General features: G+C 38.1%; 1 protein-coding gene across 7 annotated transcripts in view; it reads right to left on the minus strand.

Annotated features, from left to right (window-relative positions):
- TPD52 (tumor protein D52) overlaps positions 1 to 25,017 on the minus strand; it is a 117,691-nt gene that overhangs the window by 63,075 nt on the left and 29,599 nt on the right. The window contains exons 1-7 of one of the 7 annotated variants that reach the window (XM_042461807.1): positions 18,978 to 19,817; positions 15,827 to 15,930; positions 14,638 to 14,786; positions 13,414 to 13,515; positions 12,318 to 12,344; positions 7,181 to 7,229; positions 3,886 to 5,815 (exon numbers count right to left, since the gene is read on the minus strand). In XM_042461807.1, the coding sequence (XP_042317741.1) occupies positions 5,699 to 5,815; positions 7,181 to 7,229; positions 12,318 to 12,344; positions 13,414 to 13,515; positions 14,638 to 14,786; positions 15,827 to 15,930; positions 18,978 to 19,137 (708 nt within the window). In that variant the 5' untranslated portion in view covers positions 19,138 to 19,817 and the 3' untranslated portion in view covers positions 3,886 to 5,698. Of the gene's footprint in view, positions 1 to 3,885; positions 5,816 to 7,180; positions 7,230 to 7,877; positions 7,920 to 12,317; positions 12,345 to 13,413; positions 13,516 to 14,637; positions 14,787 to 15,826; positions 15,931 to 18,977; positions 19,818 to 25,017 lie in introns of those variants that run through there. The other 6 variants (XM_042461806.1, XM_042461801.1, XM_042461802.1 and 3 more) reach the window with 6 other exon arrangements.

A 25,017-nucleotide genomic window follows, 5' to 3' on the forward strand; every position in this document is an offset into this window, starting at 1 on the left:
TGGGGTTACAGGAATTAAGCAGAGCAGTGGAGGACAGAGGGTCTTGGAGATGTCTCATCCATAGGATTGCCATGAATTGAGATTGACTCAAAATCAGTTAACAACAAAAACCAGGGACAGATAGACCTATATATGCCCTATGTGTGGGATAATGTCAAATTGAACTCAAAAAGTACATACATAATAAAATTCCATAATCCCCTTATTCCCTCCCCCCACCTTAAAACTAAACAACATCATTATAAAATACAGACTAAAATTATTTTTCAAAGACATAATTGCGCGAGACATCCTGGGGCAGTTATAGGACAATCTATATCAGTGGAATCGGGACGATCAATAAGGGATAATACCAACTGTGTGTGGAAATGAAGTGGCAAGAACAGTTTGGGCATTGGAACTGGCTTGTGGTGAAGAGAACAGATGAGAGTAAGATGCCCCCCTGAGGATGGGGTCAGATAGTGCTGAGATGTGTGTAGTGAGTAAGGAAGCCATTATCCCTGCTCAATACATTGCAGAGGGACCGTAGTTTATGGATGAATTCCAATTCTGTTGTTTCTCTTTCCAATCTCCCTTTGTAGTTCTTTTGTTCAATGACTGCTGTTCTGAGGTCTGAGACAGAATGCCCAGGGAGACTAAAATGTTCTACCACCGTTTTTTATGTATTTCCATGCAGTTGTAGCAAGTGAAGGTGAAGGAGAGACATGACACTAGTCATCCAGAAGGCCTTTATTATCTTTGTCTATATTTTGACCTTGTACTCTGATGTACAATTCCCAGCTCAGCCTTGGATGACCTTAGGCAAGTCGTAAGCTCTCGGCCTCAGGGGAAGGCAATGGCAAACCTCCTTTGAACAAATCTTGACAAGTAAACCCCATTATAGGTTCCCCTTTGGGTTGCCATAAGTCAGAAAGACACAACAATTATAACCCTGCTTTTGTAATTTTTGATAATTAGATTAGGAAAACTGCAATTATGGGCAGGCGAATTATTTCATCCTTTTAGCAGCTTGGAAATCTTTTTAAATTGTTGAAGCCTGTTTTATTCCTTGAAGACTCGAATTCCACATCATCATGGAATTGAAAAGATTATCTTGAAAGAGCATGCGTGCCTACATGCACACACATGACTTATCTATTGCCAAACTGCACGGATCTTTGCTACTGACCATGATAAATTGCAAGGGAAGTGAGACCAAGTGGTGCTAGCAAATGGAAATATAGCTCTAAGTTAGGTTTTATGGAGGGTCAAAATGAGAAGTTAAAACAGCAAATGTGGGACATATGTCACTTTTGTCTGCTCAGAATACTAAGGAGACACTTTGTTTCAGTGACCAAATGTAATTTTTTCTAATACACTGTGGATCTTTACAAAGGTTTAAAAAATAAACGCCCTCTGCTGTTATAAATATATAGAGTGTGCTCCAAATCGTAATTTAGAATTGCCTATTCAACTGCTTCCACCTAGCGGCTGTTGTGAGCTAGCTGATTTAGATATGAGTCAAGTTTCACAAGTGATTGAGTAAGTATTTGTTCTTGGGATATGGGGCCCATCAGTACTGGTATTCAACAACAGCCAGAAATTTACAAAACTAATGAACACTCCATTTTATCTCTTTTAATTTCTAAATCAGGTTTTGGATTAACATAGTCATATTGGGAATGGAGCAATCTTGTTTTCCTCTGCTCCAGAGTCTAGGATGCGGAGCAATGGATTCCAACTACACAGAGAGAAAAAACCACCTAAAGATTAGGAAGAACTTCCTGATGGTAAGAGTTGTTCCAACAACAGAACAAGCTGCCTCAGAGTGTGGTGAAGTCTCCTTCTCTGGAGGATTTTAAACAGACTGGTTGGCCATCTGTCAGGAGTGTTTTGATTCCTGCATGGCAGGGAGTTGTACTGGATGCCCATGTGGTCTCTTCCAACTGTATGATTATTTGACTCTAAGTAGTATCCTACCATGCTGGGCTCCTGAACGCAAAATATGGCTTCCTATACAAGTAGGATTTTCTAAATAATAATAATAACAACCAACAACTTTTTAGTAGTTTTTTGTGGGTTTTTCGGGCTGAGGCTGTGTTGTAGAAGAGTTTATTCCTGACATTTCACCAGCAGCTGTAACTGGCATCTTCAGAGAATTCTGAAGATGCCAGCCATAGCTGCTGGTAAAACGTCAGGAATAAACTCTTCTACAACACAGCCTCATAACCTGAAAAACCCACAAAAAATTATGGATGCCAGCTGTGAAAGCCTTCAAGCTTTTTAGTACTTCTTCATCCAACACAACATCAAGATTTCAAGATACCATCATTCTGCTCCATCTGTACCAAAAAAAAAAAAAAAAAATTCTTTCAGATGCATAACTAGATATTATGATGCCTGTCTTTATAATACTGAAGAACAATTGCCAGGAAAAACCATCATCTGAAGTGTGTGAAAATACTGTATTTTGTCACAATTCCTAACTCATAATTACAATGCCTTGTATCAACAATTGCCAGTTTTTTAAAAAAAAATCTTATTTTTTCTGCCACAAAAATAATACGATACCTTAACAGTAGTACCACACGTGATAAAAAGCTATAATAATGCCAATTAAATTCATTTCACTTGTGCAAGGCACTACAGAGTGCACAATAGCTCCTTAAAATTTATAAATAGAATAAAAGCCATTTCTACATATGACCAGAGGGAGTTTTTCTACAGGAAGTGAATCATCTGCCAAGCTGTCACTTACCTGGTCACTGTGGATCTGTAAAAACCAGAAGACAGAGCACTTTTAATCTCAGCTTTACTAGCTTTGGATTCTCTTCAATGGAACAGTCGAAGGCCTCAACTGAGTCTAAAATGGGCTACTGGGGCTTTTGCTAGGGTTTTATTTTATTTTTTGTATATTGTATGGTGTTGTTTTTAACTATTGTACCCGTACTGTAATTTATGTAAACCGCCCTGATCTATGGAAGGTGCGGTATATAAATAAAAACTTTATTTATTTATTATTTATTCAATCAAATTGGAATTCCCTCTCAATGGAGCTAATGCTGTTCTTCTGTTACTTTGGCCTGAATTAACAATCTTTCACCTGCATCCTGCATCACTGGATATAGTAGCTAAAACGGATGTGTGTTACATTCCAACATCAGAAAGACCATGCATTCCTTTCCTTCCCTTAGTTCATTCCAAGGGATCTTTTTCCTCAGATATTTTGTTCTTCAAACTAGAACAGCTTCAGGGGTCTGAAAAGATTCTACTGTGTTTTTGGACAGGGAGTAAATTCCTTTGACAATATTGGCAAAGTAATCTCTCCTGTTCCCCTCCTATTTCTGATGAAGAACTCCAAAGTGCTGTCATGTTTCTGAGCCGGAGGATAACCTTGCCTTTCTCTTTTGGCATGTTATAGGTCAGTACCCTGCAGAGTTTTGAAAGGTTCCTTTGGAACTGAACTGCATTCCTTAGCAGACGCACACCTCTCCCCAGCCCTTGAGCTTTCTACACAACTGTGTAATTTATAGAGGATCCAGAAATAGCAGTTAGAGAAATGACAGAAATTCTTAGTATCACACCTCACTCTTTGAGCTGAGTAATAGGATAACAGTGCCAGCAAAGACAGCAAAAGAGAAACTGAAGAAGATGCAGGATAATGTTATCAAAAGATTTCAGAGCGCGGAGATGGGAAGTGTATCACCCTCCAGATGTTTGGCTACAAGAGTCAGTGTGATGTAACTATGAACTTGTGAAATCCAGGTTCTACTCCACTGAGACATGAAATTCAGTGGGTGACCTTGAGACAGTTACTCTCTCTCAGACTCACTTCTCTCAAAGTGTAGCTTCTGAGCTTTGCCCACTGAACATTATAAAGTTATATAACAGAGGCTTCAAACTGGATATAGTTCAGATTGAATTTTTATTTAATTCTTAAAGTATGAAGAAGCTGATCCAACACTTTGGTCATCAAGAAGTACCCTTTTCTCACCAGTTGCAAGATGAGCTAACTATTGCTTTGGAGCAATAGGTGAACTTTGTGGCAATTCAGTTCTTTACAGTGTTCCTAAACATTTCACAGTAACTATTCAATTATTTCACTTGAGTGTACAATACACATGCTTTGTTCAGTTATGAATATTTTTAGGGATCCATGGACAGGCACTGTATCTGTGGCAACAATAAAGAAAGACTACTTCTGTTTCTACAGTAGTCATATTAACTCCAATTCAAACAAAATCCAAAGACCAACAAATGTTGAGGTCAAAGTCATGCCCACTTACCTAGATCCACTGATTTCTCAACCAAAAATATTTAAGACATAGCTGCATTAAAAAAACCTGTGACCTTTGTTTGAATGTTAACCATGTTTGAACATACAACTCCAACTGGACATTTATATTTGAGAATACAATGCTTTTATTTTTATATTATCAAGTATTTAGACTAAATCTGAAATGCTATAGATAGCTGTCAAATACAGCATACATTGCTTCACAGACATTATTTGTGGCAATTTTGGTGCAGCTAGAAAAATGAAGCATAAGTTACATTTTAAGAATGAAATTAATTAATTCCATTTTGGTGACTAAAATGGCATAAATGTCTGCTAAATATATTATTTGAATGTGCCAGGAAGTTATTTAATGCCGGCACATAGCATATAAAAGAAGAGTGCATTCAGCTTCTAGAAAATCAAGTCTTTTTTACAGGATTAGCAACAGGTTTTAATTTAAAAAACATTCTGAAATAGAAAGCTGACTTATGAACAAAATACGTAGGTGACTTTTCAGGCTTCAGTGTGCAGTTAGCATCTTAAAGGGATCTTACTGTTTTGCACAGAAGCAGCAGCATTGTTAATACCATGTACTTCAAATTATTTTAAAGGGGATCATGCTATTGAAATGGCATGGTCAATGACTACTCCTTTCATCACCAGAAAAGAGGGGGATTCAAAGATTTGATCAATTTTTTAAATCTGTGTGATGTTTCTAATCTCCTATTTGCTGTATTAACACTTTTAGCCAAATATCTTATATTAATTAGCTGCTTCATATCTTGATGTACCATTTTATTCCTGCAAAATCCAATACACAATACAAAAATCCCTGTCATAATATGCAAGAGAAAACTGCATTTCTTTGTAGTTGGAACTAAGAGACACTTCTGTCAGGAGGAAACTTTCTGGGGAACTTCAATAAAATTACAATGACTGTTTATGAAAATGAAGATTTCAGTGTCTACATACCACAATACACATGTGTTCATATTTTAATCAAGGCCAACTTATTCTGCCAGTGAACTTTCTTTCAAGAAGGTCAACTACAGCTGTTAATGATTGAATGAAGTTTTGGCAGAGAAGTAAGTAGGAAGGAAAGACACAACACAAAGCAATTACTATTTATCGAAGCATCCAACATGTATAGTGTTCAACCTGTCACTGAAACATTTCCAATGCAACACCTTAGTGATTACTTTCATACCAGAAATAAATCTTATAAATACTCAAAATACATAAAAATTCCCACCCAACAGAGAACATAGGCAAGAGTGGATTCAAAAAATATTCTGAACCTACAGAAACATATTCTATTAATTAGCTCATAAAGCTAAGTGCTAAGTAGAAGGACATCTTGGAAGAGTTACAGCAGAGGTGTTGTGCTTCAGCATTTGCCTGTAGCATCTGGCAGTGGGTAGCACAAAGAAGGCAGGAGAATCATTGAGTCTCCTCTTCCATCTGCTTTGTAGTAGCTTCTGTGGCACTGGCATTGGCAGCAGAGTTCAAGACTTCTCCGAAGTCACCTCCAGCAGGCTTGTTTCCCCCAACCTTATACTAAAGAGAAGTTTAGAAACTTCAAATTAGCCTCAGAAAAAGTTAAACTGCAAATATTTTATTGTAACCTAAGAATTTTTGTCTCATATCATATCGACTATGTAACTAATTCAGGAAACAAAAGATTATAGAAAAAATTCTCTTAGCCCAGTGATGGCAAACGTTTTAGGGACCAAGTGCCAAAACTAAAAGGCTTTCTGGCACCGAGGGCAGGATTTCTTCCCCCCGCCCTCACAGGCTTTCAGCAAAGGGGGGGGGGGGAGGCTTCTGGGGGGGGGCTTCCCTCTTCTGGGGCAGGACTTCTCCCCCCCCCCTCACAGGCTTTCAGCAAGACAGCTGAAGGACCAGGGGGCAAGGGGGAAAGAGGAGAAACAGCTGAAGACCCGGAACGGCTGGGAAGAGGAGGAACAGATGTGTGCATGTTCCTCTTCCTCCCCCCACACCCTCTCTTGCCTTCAGTTGTCTCTCTGGAGGCACTTGAAGGCCCAGGACAGCCAGGAAGAGGAGGAACAGGTGTACACCTGCTCTTTCTCTTCCCCGCCCTCCATGTGCCCTGAAAATTAGATTCGTGTGCCATAGGTTCACCACCACAGTCTTAACCTCCTCACAAATATGGAACCTCTTTCTCCCAAACTATAAGCCTTAATGGGAGAGAGCTATAACATTTCCTCTCCTGACCATACATTTTAGGTCCTTAGTTACAATTGGTAATTCTCACAGGAATATAAACAGCTTGGAAGGCTCAGCCTTTGGTAAGCAAATTGATAACACTAAATGAGATACATCCTTGAGCATCTTAGAATACATTTTAGAATTATGTTTAACTAATACAACAGAAAATAATACTTTGTATTACAAAGTAGAAAAGAAATTGGGGGCTGTAGCACTTAAGGCAGCAATTACTACATTAGAACGTATCTTAGAGGCTTAATAGGTAGCTAAAACATGTCAGCATGGTATAGTGGTTTGAGTACTGCACTTCGACTCTGGAGACCAGGGTTCAAATTTCCGTTTTTGGGCAAGAGGAAATCAAGGGAAGCAGCACATAATCTCATGAATACTTAAGACATTATGTATGAAACAATCCAAACAGTGCTAAGTAACACACATCTTCAGAAACTGGAATGAAGGCACCATCCTATTACCAATGCATTTCTCTGGCCTCTTCTATTGAACCAGTTTCATTTGTCTCTCCCTTAGAACTGTTTTCCTTAGCAAATCAACATGTCTAAACATAAGTTACATTGTGTTGCCCCTGTTTATGATATTGCCCATGAATACAACAGGAATTAAAGTGTTTTATGAAATTTCAGCTAGCCTCCTTGAGGTTTTTTTTAAGAAAGAAATTTTGTAATTAAGCTTTACCTTTAAGTTTTCAACTTTTTCTTCAAATGACTTAAATGTTGGTGAATTTCTAGTGGAGAAAGAGATAATAGTTTTCAAGTTAGAAATGTATTTGTAACAACAGAACAATTAAAGAAAGAAAAGTACTTTATAAAATACTACCTTATGATCCTCCAAAACTTTAGTACCACATCCTAAATATCTTAATTATACATAGTGCTACTGGTTTGTATTCAATTGTGTCATCTCAGTAAATCTTTTACTTTCATTCTCAGCCAAGTGTCAAATCAAGATTTTACCTGCATATGATATTTACAGCTCATTATGACTTCATTAACCTAGGGGATGTTTGTGGTAGCTGTTCTAATAGCATTTACATATTCTGCAGTGGAGCACCAGCACTTATTGTAAGTTTTCTGTTATCCTGTCATTGGATACAACCCACTGTATCCAAGTACTAATCCCCCAAAGTTCTACCATTGTAGATAAAGTCCCTCCACACTCCAGGCTGATCCCTTTCACCGGATCAGTGATGACACATTCAGTGTATGTAGTTGTCTCAAACACAGAAAACTGAAGTTGAATGACCTGATCAGTTCAGGTAAATCTTATACATCCTTATCTGTTTTAAACCTGGTGTAATCGCACCAATGACAATTATCCAGTCTTGTTTACATCAGGATAATTTTGGTGTACTAGTAAACTATACATACATTACCTCATAGCAGGCATGCTAATTGAATGCTGTAGACAACGTATACTAAAATGGCAGCATTAAAAGAAAGGAGAATCAGATTATAAAACAGTGGAGAACATGACCCTGCTAAGTCTGTACACCAACACATCAGAACACTTTTCCAATGCATGCAAGGGCATCATGTGTATTAATCATCATGCAACCAAAAGGAGAGTAACAACAGCATATCTGGGTAGTTTTAAGAATCACAGCCTGCAGTTTCTGTTCAACAGATCAGATTTAATGGCACAGGTTATGCATTCTTTAAACAAAATGAATATATACATCCACATTTACAACTTCCAGCTACAGAAGGGGCAGACAACATGTGATCCATCAAATTTTGGTCTGCAACTCCCATCAGTACTAGCCAGTAAAACCACCAGTGACAAAGGATGTTGGGAGCTGCAGTCCAACAACATCTAAATGGCTGCACTTTGCCCACTCCCATCTTCAAGTAATATATGGACCAGTGTGCTGGTCAATCATGAGCTTGTTTCATATCAGAGATGTAAAATTGCTAGTGGGAAAAATGTTTTTTCAGACTTTTTTGGGGGGGAGGAGAAAGTGGGGGTTGAAATTTTTGGGAAAAAATGAAAAAAATGTGACAAGCCTTACAGATTAAAGGTACCTTTAATCTTTAATTTAATCTATGTAAATTTTGTTTGGCATGAAATTATTACTTTGGTATATTAAAAGAACAATTTATTCAGACTATAATTATAAATTGAATTTGCTTTTGAAAATTACAGATGGAACAATTGGTCTCGTAACTTTTAACTCTTTGGTTTTGCCAATATATTAAGATCAGGCAAAAAAACAAAAACAGAAGCAACCATGAACATTTTGAAAACCCCACAATAAGAACTGTGAAAAGGAAACCAAAACCAGGAATTGCAGTGATCTTATAATATTGTCTTACATAAAAGTCTTTCTGTTATGTAGCTTTTAGAAATAATTTTGGGTGAGTAAATATATGAATATTTTGTATTAAAAACATTTCATTCATCATAAAAAAATCCATAATACTATTTTACCCAATTTTTCCTGGAAAAAAGACCTCATAGAAGAAGGAGGAGGAGGAGGCAGCCAAGCGGAGGTGGGCAAGACTGGAATTCTTCCAGGTTTTTTTTTCCCAGACCTTCACATCTCTACATCACATTGGCTCCAATTAAATTATCTACAACGTGCTCCTCTTCTTTTAGATCAATACACCAATACAATACAGATTCTGTATGGTAATGCTCTCAAGTATCTTGACAGGTACCAGGGGCGTCAGTTAGTGTCACCTAGTATGGGGCCACCCCACCATTGACCTCCTTCTCTAGTACACCATACAGAATCCTTAATAATTTTTTTTGTACTAAAGTTACTCATAAATCATAATTCCTGTATATAAATGAATGTAATGGTAATAGTTGTGACATAAACAACTATCAAAATTAAATGTATACCTTTAAATTACAGTATCATATGCACAGCCTAAATTTACATGTACATATAGTTTCATGTGGTTAAAGTGGAAACTTGGTTAGATGTGTGTTTTTTTTAAAGTAAAAAGAATGAAAAATAGTAAAAAAATTTAAACATTTTTAAAATTTAATTTTTAAAATTAAAAATTAGAATTAAAAAAACCCTGGGACCTTTCCTTTCTCCTCCTACTAAGCTTTGCCCTACTCACACCATCTCCTCAACATTATAATGATGCGCAGGTGAATGCCACAACTCATTTCTTCCAAAAGGCAGGTGTCTGGGAAGAAGTGGTATTCGTCCCTTAGGGTGTCACCTGGCACGACCCACATTCCCCGCACACCCACCCCTCATGACACTCCTGGCTGGCACATCACTTATTTGCTATGTTAAGTATAAAATCAGGGTGGGAGAGAAAGATGCCCTCGGGAGAAGTAGACGTGCAGTGTCAAGCTGTAAACTGGAATCACACAGATTTCCAAGATATTAACGCATGTTCTCAATAACAGAAAGTAGCTGATGCAATAGAGTTCACTAAACACCATGCTATGTTAATGGGCTGTGGATTTTATGTGCTAATAGATGCTGCTCAGATCTGATACAGATCTAGTGAGATAATTATTAACCAATCAGATATTGTTCCAGGTATGACCAGCAAGCTTTCTTTTCTTAAGCTATCCACTCATTGTAAGGGAAAACTGTCATTCTTATAAAAGCTTTCCACATCAAAGAACAAAGGGTTTTTGAATTGTTTTGGGTGTTTTGCATGGGTTTTTTTTATTGTTTGTTTTGCATAATTAGTTCAGTCAATTGACTTCAGCTTCTCCCCCCTCCCCCCCCCAATTTGGTATTTCTTGCCATTTCTTTTAGCCATTCCTTGTACAAGCATGTATGTTTTTTCAATTTACTCCTTAAAGCTTACCAGTTACTCTCTTTTGGTGACCAACACAATCTCAGAGCAGTAAAGTAGCAACCTAGATCTCCTGCAATCTCGGCATTCCCTTAATTTATACTAATACTGAGCCAATTCATTTCAAAAGCAATGCCTAACATACTTCAAAGACAGTGGCAGCAAGATCAGACAGAATGTTAACATTTTCCACCTGTATTGAACTGGGAGATTTGTATTAACACTTTTACAGATAACTATGGTTCTTCAATGTTTACCGTGCTTCTGTACACATTAGCTACAGAGCTTGGAAAAGACATGCCAATCTGGAATGCAGGAAGGGGTAGGTTACAAACTGAACCAAGCTCTGCAACTAGAGGTGGAAAGCTCTACAACTAGAGGCTGGAAAGAATAAAAGTAACTAGATGTGTAGCACCATACAAAAAAACTCCAAAACAATATGTTACTGTTAATATTATGGAGAATTTTGTGACCTTACTCATTACTTTTAATCTTTTTTTCGGAGATATAGAAAAAACTTAGAATACATAAAACATGGCAAAAAACTGAAAAATTCTGCTCAAAATAATAATAATAATAAAAAATTATTTTTATACCACCCTTCTTAAAACCAGGGTGGTGTACAGCATAATAAAAATACATGGCACATCATATACATCTACAATCACATATACCATATAGCTAACAACACAGTCCATTAAAACATTCTAGCCAGCTGCCCTGTGACGTGGGGGGGGGGAGAGATGGTTAATCGGGGCTTGCATCAGGGAATGCTTGCTTAAAATAAAGGTCTCAGCCCCTTTCTAAACTGGGTCAGGGAGTGGCCGAGCGGAGCTCAATGGGCGGAAGAATTCCAGGGGTCGGGGCCGACCGAAAAGTCCTCTTAGAGGTAGAGGTTAGTCTGGCCCCTGGAACCCTCAATAACTGCTGCCCTGATGTTCTGAGAGTGCGGGGCGGATTGTATGGGGAGAGGCGGTCTTCCAGATATCCTGGGCCCAAGCCATTTAGGGCTTTATAGGTAATAAAAAGTCTCTTAAAAATAACTTTTACGCCAAGTAGAAAACATTAATCATAGTACTGTTCCATAAACATTTTGAAATGTAACTTTGGTATGACTATTTAACCAACAAAATATTTTATTAACTTGTAACTTATGGCCTTTAACTGCATTGATCACAAAAAGCTATGGAGCGCTCTTAAAGACATGGGAGTACTACTTTGATAGCTCTGATGAGAAATATGTACTTAGAATAAAAGGCAACTGCTGGAACAGAATGATTCCCAATTAGAAGAGGGGATCGGGCTAGGCTGCATCCTATTACCTTCTTGTTCAACTTGTATGCAGAAAATATCATATGACTTTAATGTTGAAAGGTCATAAAAATGATGCTGAAAAGCCAATGAAAAGAACTGCAGCATCTTAATATTCCCGTGTAACCCATCGGAGACTGTGGTACTGGATTTCTTGTATAGACAAAGGGTTTGATTAGATGACCTCCATGTTTACCTCAAAGTCTATTACTTGATTACAGTTGAAATTCCCTAGAAATAGCCTATTAAGTCAGTTTAATTACTCAATCCAGAGGGAGCCTTGTTAAAGGTTTAACTAATTACTCCAGCTCATCACATTATCTCAAGATACTCACAGGGCAGGCAAATGAACAAAATGAATTTGTCAGTTCTGTCTACCCAGTTATGAAACTTACTGAATTTCAGGGTCAAGTGCCACAGCACTAACATTACTGAATTGTTACTGTAGAGATAATAAAGTAAAAAGCCACTATTCTGTCAAGTCACTAGTAAAAAAATTACATAGGCAGGAGTGTAGAACTTTCAGATCACAGCCTACTCACAACATCTCTCTATCTAATATTGTTGAAGCAAAAAATACATTTTAACTGAACCATTTAGGTACCCAGAGCAAAAATGAAAGGGCCAGTTTAGCTTTCTAAAAGACAAATACATGTTATGGTTGGTTAGGATCTATCAGTTAAGAGAGAAACACTACTTGCATGCTCCACACCAACTTTTAACTGTCTTACCTAAAGGAATGTGTAAAGGCCTGCACCCTGTAGGATACCAAGTAAGCATTTTAAAATAAAAATAAAGTTCCAGTAGAAACACCAAGGTGTAGTAAGAACAGACAACTCATATGCATAGGGGTATCACTAGCCAAGATGCTCACATAATTGTTGAGGTTTATTTCCCCTGCAGAAAAGTGTCACTAGCAATATAATCACCACAAGAGCTTGGGAAGATCCTAATTCTATACTAGTCCAATCATCTGTTTTCAAGCTACTCAAGAAACATTCCTAAAAGGGAGCCAATTTTCACAAAATGTAGGTGCTCAAAGATTTCTTCACTTCTCTAAGTCTAGGAATTCATACAGCTCACAGTATTAGATAGTTTCTCTTTGAACAAGAAGCAAGAGTTCATGTACATGTGGGTTGTTATGGCAAAACTTATGGGGAAAGTATTCCTTACTCCCTGATTACATTATGCAGCGTGTTTTCAGATTAATATGCTCTTCCGGAAGTCAATTTAAAGCAATCCCTGCTGATTATGAGGGAGAATGAAGTGATGTTTTGTTTTTAGAGAGCAAGAGAAAGATCAATATATAGACAGTTAAAAAGATAGACAAAAACAATTCACCCGAAAAGAGGTGCCATTTGTATTTTTTGCTTCAGGCACCTAAGTGTCTTTAAGTGCAGTGAATCAGAGCATGCATACTGTTTTCAAGTCACATCAGAATGATGCAAATCTCATCGTGATCATTGCTAGTCCAGACAGTAGACTGGGGTCTAACTTGGAGTAAATGACACAGCCCACCCCGAAGAAAGTGTTATTAACAGAAAACATTTGCCTTGTACAACCTCTTCGTGAGGTAAAATTCTGATTAAAAGGACTTCTTACAGGCTAGACATAATTTACATGCCCATTTACTTCCCACTATCTATATTTCATATATCAGTGCCAAGAACCTGATGGCCAGAGATGATAGTACTCAAAAGAAGTTCCCTTTTAATAAATCAACATGTAAATCCTAGCAATAATCCACAATGACTTTACATAGTGATGTGTTAATTATTTTATGTTTCACAGTTAGTGCAAAGAAGTAGGGAAAAATTAAAGTCATACTTCACATCTTCCAGTTTCTTTGTTATTACAGAACCAACGGTTGAGAAAGCAGCAGAAGCTTTCTGCCCAGCCTGAGACAATGTTTCCGATGTCTTCTTATACCTATGTTTATGGGGGGGGGGGACATCAGTTACTGTGATACAAAACAGACTTTTATTTTACTTCCAGCTCCCTTGAAAGTAAAAATGCATTCTAAGTTAAATACATTAACAGAAACTCGTCAACTATTTTTCTAAAGTAACTAGTGAATGTGATTAATTTTTAAAGAAGCACCCTTGTTAGTCTCTTGCAGCATAAAAAGTATGAAAGGTGGGAGAGAAAGAAAGGAATGTGGCACCACCTTTAAGACTACATGGTTTTTATTATAGCATGAGCTTTTGTGGCTATAAACCCACTTCTTCAGCTGCAGTATAGTGATAGTAAAGCCTTATGTTATAAGGCATTATTGCACAGTTGTGGGAGTAAAATAGAATGTAATAGATCAGATCTGTGTTGAAATATTATTTTCCATGTAGAGAAAGCTGTTTTCTATGCAAATCAAATTTATGCTAATTTTACGCAACCATCTGCACAAAGACATTCCATTCAAACATCCTTCTTTAATCCCAAAAGGTAAGCTTCCCTGAAGAATATCCAAGAAACTCATCTCACTGTAAATCAAGAGTAGGGAAAGTGTGGACCTAGGGTGCATATATCCCCCCAACAAGACATTGTGGGCCCTAAGTCTTCCCAGTGCCCCCTGCCCATTTTTTGAAAACAGTATTTTGGAAAATCATTTCAGCATTAAAATGTCCCCAAATGCCCTCTAGGAGACATGGGGGCAATTTCATGGGGGGGAGGGGGGTTAAGGGCAAATGCTATTTTACATTCAGGAAAGGCCTCTTTATCCTAACAGGAATTAATCTAAACTTACACTGACTTTTTGCTAAACAATATATATATATAAAAAAAAACCCAAAATAAACCCTCTCCTGGACCAAAACCAGCTTGGAGTTAAATTATCCACCAAGCCTTCTGAAGTGCTGGGGAACATTTTGGTGACAAAAAACATACATATACACAAAAACCAAATAAAAAAACAAACAAAAGAAAAAACCTTTTTGGATTTTTTTGTTGTTGAGGTAGTGATAATGAGCAGAGCTAAGGGTCACAAGGGGTGAGATGTGTCCCACTAAACTTTGCCACATGCAATTTGGTGCTATGAAGAAGTTAAAAAAAACATACGCATTTGTTGATGTTACATCTTGCCACCCTTTGGATAGGTTCTGCTTCAGCTCCTGCAATGAACTGATTCCCAATTTCCTCTTTATTTCTGCTAGATGCTTCTCTTTAGCAGCTAGCACCTGTGACAAAGTTTGAATTTCTTCTTCTACCTACAAGACAGAACACATAAAGAAAGCAATTAAAGAAATCTATGGCCCAAAACACACTGCAGAAATAATCCAGTTTGGGACCTGGCTCAATGCTAGGGAATTCTGAGAACTGTAGTTTTGCAAGACATTTAGCCTTCGCTGTCAGAGAGCTCTGGTGCCACAATAAACTACAATTCCAAATACAGTATTCCCTTGCACTGAGCCAGGGCAATTAAAGCGGTCTCAAGATAGATTATTTCTGCAGTGTGTTTTGGACCTAAGATATTGATGCTGTGATCATATAGTAACAAATGGCTAATTGAAGGGTTTGTTATACATATAGGGTGATACTGTTCACACTTACAGATGCAACATCAAAGCAGTACAGGCTATTTCGAGAAACTCTGAGAGTATTTTGACTCCAAAGACACTGCACCCTCGGCAGGCACAAAATAGGCAGCTCAAAGACAGCTTTTTCCTGTTGCTGACAGCTATTTTCATTTCCTTGCCACTACCTCCTCCTCCATCTTGTGCATAAATACAGTGTAGAGAAATAGGAACTTGGCCTGAGAAGCCAGTTCTTTCATGATGCACTCCTCAAACACAGCAAGCCCAAATACCTCCATTTTCCTCTGCACTCCCTCCCCAAAATACAGTGGACCTCTGGTATCTGCTGGGGTTTGGTTCCAGAAGCCCCTGTGGATGCTCAAATCCCATTAAATACAATGGGGTAGTAAAATGATGTCCCTTATATCAAATGACAAAATCAAGGTTGGCTTTTGGGAATTTTTATTTTTCTGACTATTTTCAAGCAGTGGAAGGTTAAATCTGTGGATAAAGAGTCTGTGGATATGGAGGGCTGACTGTAGTGACTACAAGAGAGTGGCTGCAGAGCAAACCAGAGGTATTTGGGGTTCTGAGAGACAGCTAGTTGTCTGCACAGATATACAACTGAAGTCAGCATCTAGTGCGACCAGAACATGTACTTATGATGTGGGACCACAACAGAAGAAGACCCGTGAAGCACACAGAAAACTTTCCTGTTTCAAATTAAAGTTCACCTTAGCAAGCTCTCTTCTTAGCTCATCCTGTTCTTCTTCTGATAGAGCATCTGTAGCAGCAGCATCTTCTCCAACTTCTGGAATAGCTTCATTTTTCAGCAAACCTTTGAAAAGTAACTCTGAGTTGTAAGTGAACTGAATTATTTAAGGCAACTCTGTAACAGTATTAGCCTTCAATAAGGAAAATCCTAGGTTTTATTTAAGGCATTTATGTGTTGCTTTTCAGCCCACCCAGGCCACTGGACAATGGATATGAACATTACAAAATTACAATTCATAAATGAAAATACTTCTTAAAAATATTTTAAGACTTGGGAGAGAAAACAGCCAGAGAAATTTCAAGGGCCAAAAGCCATGTGGAAGAGTACCTCCAGATCTACTTACCAGCAGCTCCAAAGAAGTGGAACTAGCCTAAGGTTCTTTGGGAGGGAATTCCACAGTCAGGGGGCTCTTTCACCCAGAGGAGGCAAGTGTCATTAAATCATAATTAAATTGTCTCAGTAGCACAATCTGGGGGAAGATCATCACACCCCCACACCCTTCTCCCATTCATGTCCTGTACGTAAACAATGATGGACACATCATTGGGTAATAACGCCCATCACAAAACATGAACAGGAGAAACAAACTGTGCATGACTGTACTCTGATCCATACATTTTCAAGTAAATGCAATTAATTTGTTGTTGTGTCTTCAAGTCATTTCCGATTTATGGTGACCCTAAGGCAAACCTATAATGGGCTTTTCTTGGCAAGTTGTTTCAGAGGGGATTTGCCACTGCCATCCTCTGAGACTGAGGCAGTGTGACTTGCCCAGGGTCGTCTAGTGAGTGTACATGGCAGAGTCATAGACCAATGCTCAAAACACTACACCACAGTACAAAATATAAATGAATTTAATGTCTAAGACTGGATCTGCACTGCAGAAATAATGCAGTCTGACACGACTTTAACTGCCTTTGCTCAATGCTGTGGAATCCTGGTATGTGTAGTTTTATGATATATTCAACCTTCTCTGTCAGAGAGCTCTGGTGCCCCACTAAACTGCCAATCCCAGAATTTCACAGCACTGAGCCATGGCAGTTAAAGTGTTGCCAAAAAACACTTATTATCCCAAGCATTTTGGATAAGGGGGACTCAACCTATACCAAATAAAGTTATCTACTAACTCAATGTCTATAGTGTGCCCAAAGCACAATTCACATTATCTTTTTGCAGTCATTAAAATCCCCATTATAGCTCCCCTGTTGCAGACTAGGAAGGGAAGGCTATCCAAGGTTAGCTACTCAGGTCATGCCAAAAGTGAAAGTAAAACCTGAAACAATCAAGTTCACAGCTTAATCTTAGCCACTGCATAATACCAGCTCTAGATGTGTTTGGCCACCAGGATTCCACAACCAAAGCAGAAATCATTTAGGTCACATGAAATATCTGTGAACACTTTGGGGAAAATATTTCACCTTAAATCTGGGCATGAGAAATTGAAAACAAGTTTAAGCAAGCTTTGGATCAAGATTCGGTAGAACTATACAAAACTATTCAAATTTTCTGAACACATGTCTCCAACACAACCTGCCATGTTTCATTTTGTTTTTCATTTTTCTTTTAAGAACCAGAAGATCTTGTATATTCAGAATACTACCTATTAGTCTAAAAAAATGTAAGATTCAAGATGGCACCTCTACCTGTTTCTGTCACTAGCCAAACCCACACACCCTTCTTTATACTTAAAAGCAGAATCACTGGTAAAAACCTACCAGTATTACAGTAAACAAACCATAACCTGCAATTCCTCCAGTGTTATATATGAGACTAAATGTCAGTACTCCAAGTACAACATGAAATATGTTGGTGGGGGGAACCACCATCAATCTTCACACATTTTAATTTTGGACAGAAAAAGCCCTCCAACAGGGCCATATTTTCAGCACAGAAGCTTCATGATCTGATATGTTAGAAAAAAAGAGAGAACATCTGGATCTACGTGTTCAATTACTTGATAAAATATCACCCTAATTTAGAGGACAACAGCATTTTTGCCTGAATCACCATCCCTTAACTTCCATTATTTAGATCAGTTGTGGTTCCCAAACTTTGATGCCCCAGGTGTTTTCGATTTCAAGTAAAAGAAGCCTCTGCCAACCTAAACAACAATCAGGAATTCAGGGAACAGAAGTCCAAAATATCTAGAGGACCAGATTTTGGGAATCACTGATTTAGATCCTGCAAATTCTGTAAAAGCTAGCAGACCAGGACTCACTCATTCCAAATGACATCAACAAAGAGGACACCAAAACATCTGATGGTATTTATATAGCCACCTGTGCTGATTATATTACATATGGGTTGAGTCTCCCTCTTATCCCAATTGCTTGAGACCAGAAGTGTTTTGGATTTTTGGAATGTTTGCATAAACAGTAATGAGATAGCTTGGACATGGGACCAAAGCCTAAATATGAAATTCATTTATGTTTCATATACACCATATACACATAGCCTTAAAGTAATTATATACATAACATTTTTAAATAATTTTGTCCATGAAGCAAAATCTGTGTACTGTAGAAAGCAGTGTCACTATCTCTGCCACTTGTATGGACAATTTCGGAGTATTTTAGATTACAGAATTATGGATAAGGTATATTAACCTGTATTTTGTCAATGCTATGGTAGATAACCTTCCAGGTTCCCAATTCTACTTAAAATCAGTGCTATTAACTTGCTTTAACTCCGTGTGTGTGTTTGTCAGTATATGTGTGTGGGCAAGTTCAATAAGACAATTGAACAGCACTTTCCTCAGGAGTGTGTATATACATATTCTATAACAAATCAAATACAAATATGAGTACCATTTAATATTATAAACTAAGTTTCAGCTGCTTCTTTGGTAACAGTAGTTTCCCTCTTTTCTCAACCATTAGTACAGAAGATGTTTCTATTCTTCAAATGCCTCATTTTGACTGTTCCAGTTACAATGGCTCATCTCAGTGCACATTACTACACATCAGAAGCTAGTTTCCATAAAGCAAGGTGAACTATGATCTATCCTGACACTACTATTTTTCTTAAAGAGTACTGTACATATGAAAACACATTAAGAATTAGCTTACAGAAAACAAGCTGTAGATATAAAAACACATTAAGAGCATTACCTGAATTCTTTAGTATTGGAGAATCAGGTGGGGAGAAAGTCATGCTGGGTGATAGGTAGAGATAGTTCCTATTAACTCCAGTATCAAAATTGAAAGGAGATTTGTAATCTTCATACAGGTCCGTTTCTAGCCAGTCTGCCACAGAGATCTCAGAATGCATGACCACTCATTGCTGTCCTGCGTCTGACAAAGCATCCATCCTTTCCACATAACACTTTGCTAAATTCCAAACCATCAGGCTTCAAATGCTAGGCTCTCACATTGTGCCATTATTTCCACTCAAGAATACCAGAAGTTTTTGTGATTGTATGTAATGTAAACATTAGGATTTCCAGGAAACCCATGTAATAAAATGGCTGCTAAGTATTTCTTAACTGCAGTTCTTCATGCAATGCATAGTCAAGTCCATATCTTCTCCATATAACAAGAGACCTCTCTGCATTTAAAAAAAAACATACATAGTACACTGAATGCCTAGCATTCTGGAAAGCATTGCCCTGTGCAGGATTATACCAAGAGTTCCCTGTCATTTTTTAAAGTGTCATCTGACAGCAGTTGCACCAGGATATTCTTAATCTTCTAGGACACAAAAGGATTACTAGCTATAATCTATCCTATAAGCCATCTGTGTAGGACTTTATGCCTGATTAACGGAATAGATTTTTCTTCTCCAAAATGTAGTTTCCATCCCTGTTTGTTTCTCAGCGCAGTTACATGTGTAGTGGCAACATGTGTTTACTACTGTGTGGTAACAATAGCAAGTACATTTCTATACCACTTATCAGTGCACTTAAGCACTCCCTAAGCAATTTACAATGTGTAAGCTAACTGCCCCCAACAAGCTGGGTACTCATTTTAGCAACCTTGGAAGGATGCAAGCCTAAATTGAACTTGAGCCCTTGGCTGATGTTGAGCTCACAACCTTGCGGTTTGTGAGTTTAGGAAATTTTCAGTACAGTATAATTTTTCCTAGTCTCTGCATAAAAACATGGGAGAAACTGTATGTGTTGCTGTCACATTATGTTGTTGCAACTTACAGTGTGTTGAAATTTAGTTGAGTCAGACTACAACAATCCCTTTCTTTTTCTTATTTACACAGTTGGCACTCCTGCAACTAACTAACAAGAAGCTGTGTGCCTGCTAAACCATCAAAATTTTGAAAACAGAACTTTAGCTCACATGAAGCAGCTTACACAAGTGCTATATCCTTGTCTGGTTCTGCTACAGTGAAGGCTAGAGAACATGTGGCTCCTTATTAGTCAGGGAAGTGGAAAAGCCACAAATATAAAGGAATTACAGTTCATTCCAGAAATAGGTCAGCAAGAAGGAAATGGGAAGGCAAGCAGTGATGCTTAGAGAAGAACCTAAGCAAGTGTTTAGACTGCCACAATTAAGAGACATTGGAAGGGAAAGGGTCAGGAATCATGTGAGTAGAGAATCGCAGGCAGACAGTAGCTGAACTAAGCAGATTTGAACAGAATGACAGTGGAGAATTCTAAAGCAAGACATTGCCTTGTTTAGGTGATAACAAAGCTGTGATTGTGGTGACAGTATGTTCGTGATGAAGGAGAAGAAGAGTAAGCTCACTTACAATAATGTACCTGCACTCGCCACATTTTCCATAAATATATGCAAATCTACAGCGCTATATAAATAAAGCACAATAATAATAATATATTCATCTCTCCAGGGGCCCAGAGCAAGACTTCAAATAAACAAACACACTTCAATCATCTCTGAAAGCAGAGTGAGTTTCAGCAGCCTCGTGTGACAACAGAAATGGAATATGCAGCTCACCATCTGGTATTTCCTCAGATTTTGCAAATAGCATCTTCCTTTCCTAGAATCTGTATTGGAAAATGCATTCCCAAACCAACAAGAAAGTATAGGAAGAGAACCTTCAAGCCTCCAGATTTTGATGAACTACTACTTCTATGATGTCCCATCACTGACGTAGAAGGTCAAGATTCCACAGTTCTGAAATAACAAGACTAGGCAAGATAGGACAATACTGTGTTCCTCTACACTTGTAGATTCTTCTTCTACAAATACACTCTCCTCTCCTTCCTGGCCAGGACAAAAATGTAAAAGCTGCACAGGAGGCAGTAGGAAGATTCTGTATTCACCTCTTTAATATTGAGTTCCACCCAACTGATTCTTGTGTTCTCTCTTCTCTAGATCCAAATATATGTTTAGAAGGTAAAGAGAACATTCAAAACAGGCACATTTTACCACTTTTTACAAGCTTACAGTAGTACTGCCAGTGAATCCATCACATTTCCTTAATATCAGACCAGAAGCTTTAATTTTATTACAAAGGTGTTGATGAGACAGCAAAGTGGATTGCTTGTGACCAAGGCACTTGAGCCAATTATAGTGGAGTTAACCTGAGTGAGTTGCAATGTAAAGTGGCTTGTTCAGGCTCAGCCAAGCATTATCAAGCTTCTTCCTTGCCATTGTCAAGTAATTGGATTGTAATTTTATCTGCTGGAAGATGGTTGCCTTGTTAATAACCCTGTAGTAGTTGTCGAGGGACAAACACCAACTAGTCACCTAGACTGTTGCATGTGCTAACAATTAGGTTCCCAAGCTTTTTGACTTGCGGAGCCCTAAGGGCTCCATGGAGCACAGGCTGCAAACCCGTCCAGGACAGGATCAATGAACATAATGCTTAGTAGAACCCAGCTGAGTAGAACCCTCTATATGGGAATGGTTGCTACATCACTTGCAACGACAATGATATAGCAAATATTTCCAAAGTATATTTCCAAAATGGCTACATTGGAATAAACTTCCAAAAGCTACCTTGGATCCCATTTTGGGAGAAAGGTGGGGTATACGTGCAATAAATAAATAAATGCTGTTGAAAACAGGCTATCACACAATTCTTTCTAAAAAGTACATCCATTCTCCAACCAACTTGCTACGCCAAAGAGCTTTTTTCAACCTGAGAAACATATTCAGTTTCAGAGAAAATTTCAATGGCCCTGTTCTATTGATAAGTGTAATGAAAGTTGAAAAATATCAAAATATTTTAGGATAAAACTCTTGATGTCACTAAGTAAGCTTTAGGAGAGACATTTCTACCATTTATAATCCATGCAAAAGCTGAGAAACTAGTGTCAAGAGCGAAACATGGCAATCTCAGAAAGTTTCAGAAGATGTGTCTGCACTGACTCAACCACTCCCTGAGGCAATGCATTCCACTAACAGCTCTTAGTGCCAGGAAGCTCTTCCTAATGTTTAGATGGAATCTGTTTTTCTGCAGCTTGAATCGATTGTTCCTAGTCTCTGGAGCAGCAGAAAAAGCTTGCTCCCATCCTCAATATGACATCCCTTCAAATATTTAAACAGGGCTATTATGTCACCCCTTAACCTTCTCTTCTCCAGGTTAGACATGCCCAGCTCCCTAAGTCATTCCTCAGAAGGCATGGTTTCCAGACCTTTCACCATTTTGGTTGCCCTCCTCTGGATATGCTCCAGCTTGTCAACATCATTCTTGAGGTTTGCAGAGTTACTGTCCTATTAAACTGTTCTTGTTTTCGGCACCAAGTATGCCATCTTCATTTCTCTTCAATACTTTGTTTATTTTCCTTTTCACTGGTTTTTTGTATGCAAGTTGTATGATGAAGTTCAGCTGCAGATGATTGTAATGAGATCTGCAGAATCCCTCCTTCAGCAGCCACAAGGAACTCAGAATTTTTATTTTTTTTTAGATTAGCTACAGTTTATTGTGAGATCCAAACCCAAGTTAAGTGCAAACAATAGATACAAGTCAATGACACAGTTAATAAGCTGGTATTAACAGAACAAAGGCTTATCTTTTCTCATCAGTTGTGATGAATGTTATACTAAAAAGAATGCAAATGTGAGAAATTCATGTAAGTATCTTTAATTCAATATTATTTTAAGATGATTGCCCAAAATAGTATGAAAGACAATCAGTAAAAAAAAACCAACCATCTCTACCAATAGCCCATTTCCTTTTGACTTCCACCACTAGTACAATCCTCATCTCTATAGAGTTCTATTTAAGTTGTATTTAAATAATAACTATAACAACAGTCTTAAATATCTGAAATGTTATTTTAGTTTTGAAGTTCTCACTAGCTTCTAGATTCATAGGTATTGTTTTCAACTATGCTAAAGCAATGAAGTAAAAACAGTGGGGGACTTTCGTCACCACAATCGCTATCACTGGACAAGAAGGAGTCATATTCCTGTCTGGAAATGGCTTTTATATCTATCTTTAGAGATTTCTAGCCACATATCATAAAAGGGGAAAAAGTGTAGCTATTTCTCAAGAGAAAGGAGGAGAAGCAACTTTATGCAATATTATAAAGGAGTTCTGTTATTGGCATTTCCCACTTGGGACTGATAAAAATATTCATTTTCAGGACTTCCTTGTGTTAAACTGACATTCCAATCAATTTTGAGCAGGGGCTTGGGCACCTCCTCTCATTTGAAATGCAACACTCAGCCTTGGAGAGCCCACATTCAATGCAATGAGATGGGTCTTCAGATGTTGCTGAACTTCAATTCTATCTTCCTTCAGCATTGGCTATAGGGGATCCAACCACATCTAGAGAGTTACAAGTTGATCTTCACTCTCCCAATCTCTCACATTCTCTACCTTTAGGAAGTTTATGATGATACTTCCATAGCATACAGCAATAATGCAGGTCAAAATCAAGGTGTGACATAGCTGAACTGGTCAACAACTTTTGGAAGGTGTGCCATGAGGACTGTTACATGTTGAAGATTTCTGCATTCTGTAGGACTGCCATTCAAAGAGGCAGAAGTATAAACATTTAGCCTGTAGCTCAGAGAAATAAAAAGTATTTTGTGCCCCCAGGAAAGCCCTGAGTGTTCATCTGGCAGCCAGTCATTAATCTATGAGCAACCTTATATAAACTTTATACCACTGGCGTCTCTGTTCCAATTTCAGACTGAAGAAGTGAGAGAGCAGCAGAGCTGGGATAGTGGCCTATACAGTAGGATATATTTAGATAAAAATTTAAGAGGATTTTATCTAGTAGAGGATTTTCTGCTAAAACAAGCTACCAAGTTTGATTTTGCAATGTTGCTTTCAAATAGTTGAAAACTGTATACTTTGAGAAAATGGTTTTCTGAGTAAAACATAGACAAAAGGAATTGCTCTGAGTAAACACACACCAAATTATGTTTTAAGAGAAACTTAAACTAATTTTGAGTGGGATCACAATGTGTAGCCCAACACCTTTCTCACAGTTGGTCTGTGGGCTTAAAAAGGTTCCTAGCACTAGTCTAATCTAACTGGTGACAGCTCTCAAAAATTTCAAGGCCAGAGTCTCTCTCAGAACTACATGAAGATTTAAGGCTATCCTTTCATCCTCCACCATAGCCTCCTGTCCAAAAACAGTTGCACTAATATAGTGGCAGCTATACATTGCATGAATAACTGAAGCAAAGTGTAATCTGAGGGGAAAATACAGTAACATTATTCTATGCTCCAATGGGTCATCTTATATATTTGCATCTTTACTAATTTAGGTTGCATCCGTTTTGCAAAAATAATCCAGTTTGACATTTTTTTAACTGCCCTGGATCCATGCTATGGAATTCTGGGATTTGTAGTTTATGAGTTATTTAGCCTTCTCTATCAAGAGAACTCTGGTGCCACAACAAAGTACAAATCCCAGGATTCTACAGCATGGACCCCAGCAGTTAAAGCAGTGTCAAGATAGATTATTTCTGTAGTGTGGATGCAGCCTTAGTCACTCCCAAAATGGAAAATGACTTTTGGGGGTGGGGAAGAGAAGGATCTCTTACATGGTTAAATGTCTGTGCTTGCACATAAGCATAAAACATGCTATTAGCAGACATTTCACGTTTCTAGGATGAAGGACCATCGCTCCACAAAAATAGCATTCTACGGTGAACTCGCCACGGGTCAGCGTAAGAGGGGTGCTCCAAAGAAGAGATACAAGGACTCCCTGAAACAACATCTCAGGCTCGGCCAAACTGATCAACAACAATGGTCCACCCTGGCCTTGCATCG

This window comes from Sceloporus undulatus, chromosome 4, assembly GCF_019175285.1.
Source record: "Sceloporus undulatus isolate JIND9_A2432 ecotype Alabama chromosome 4, SceUnd_v1.1, whole genome shotgun sequence".
In the NCBI taxonomy this organism is placed as follows: Eukaryota; Metazoa; Chordata; class Lepidosauria; order Squamata; family Phrynosomatidae; genus Sceloporus; species Sceloporus undulatus.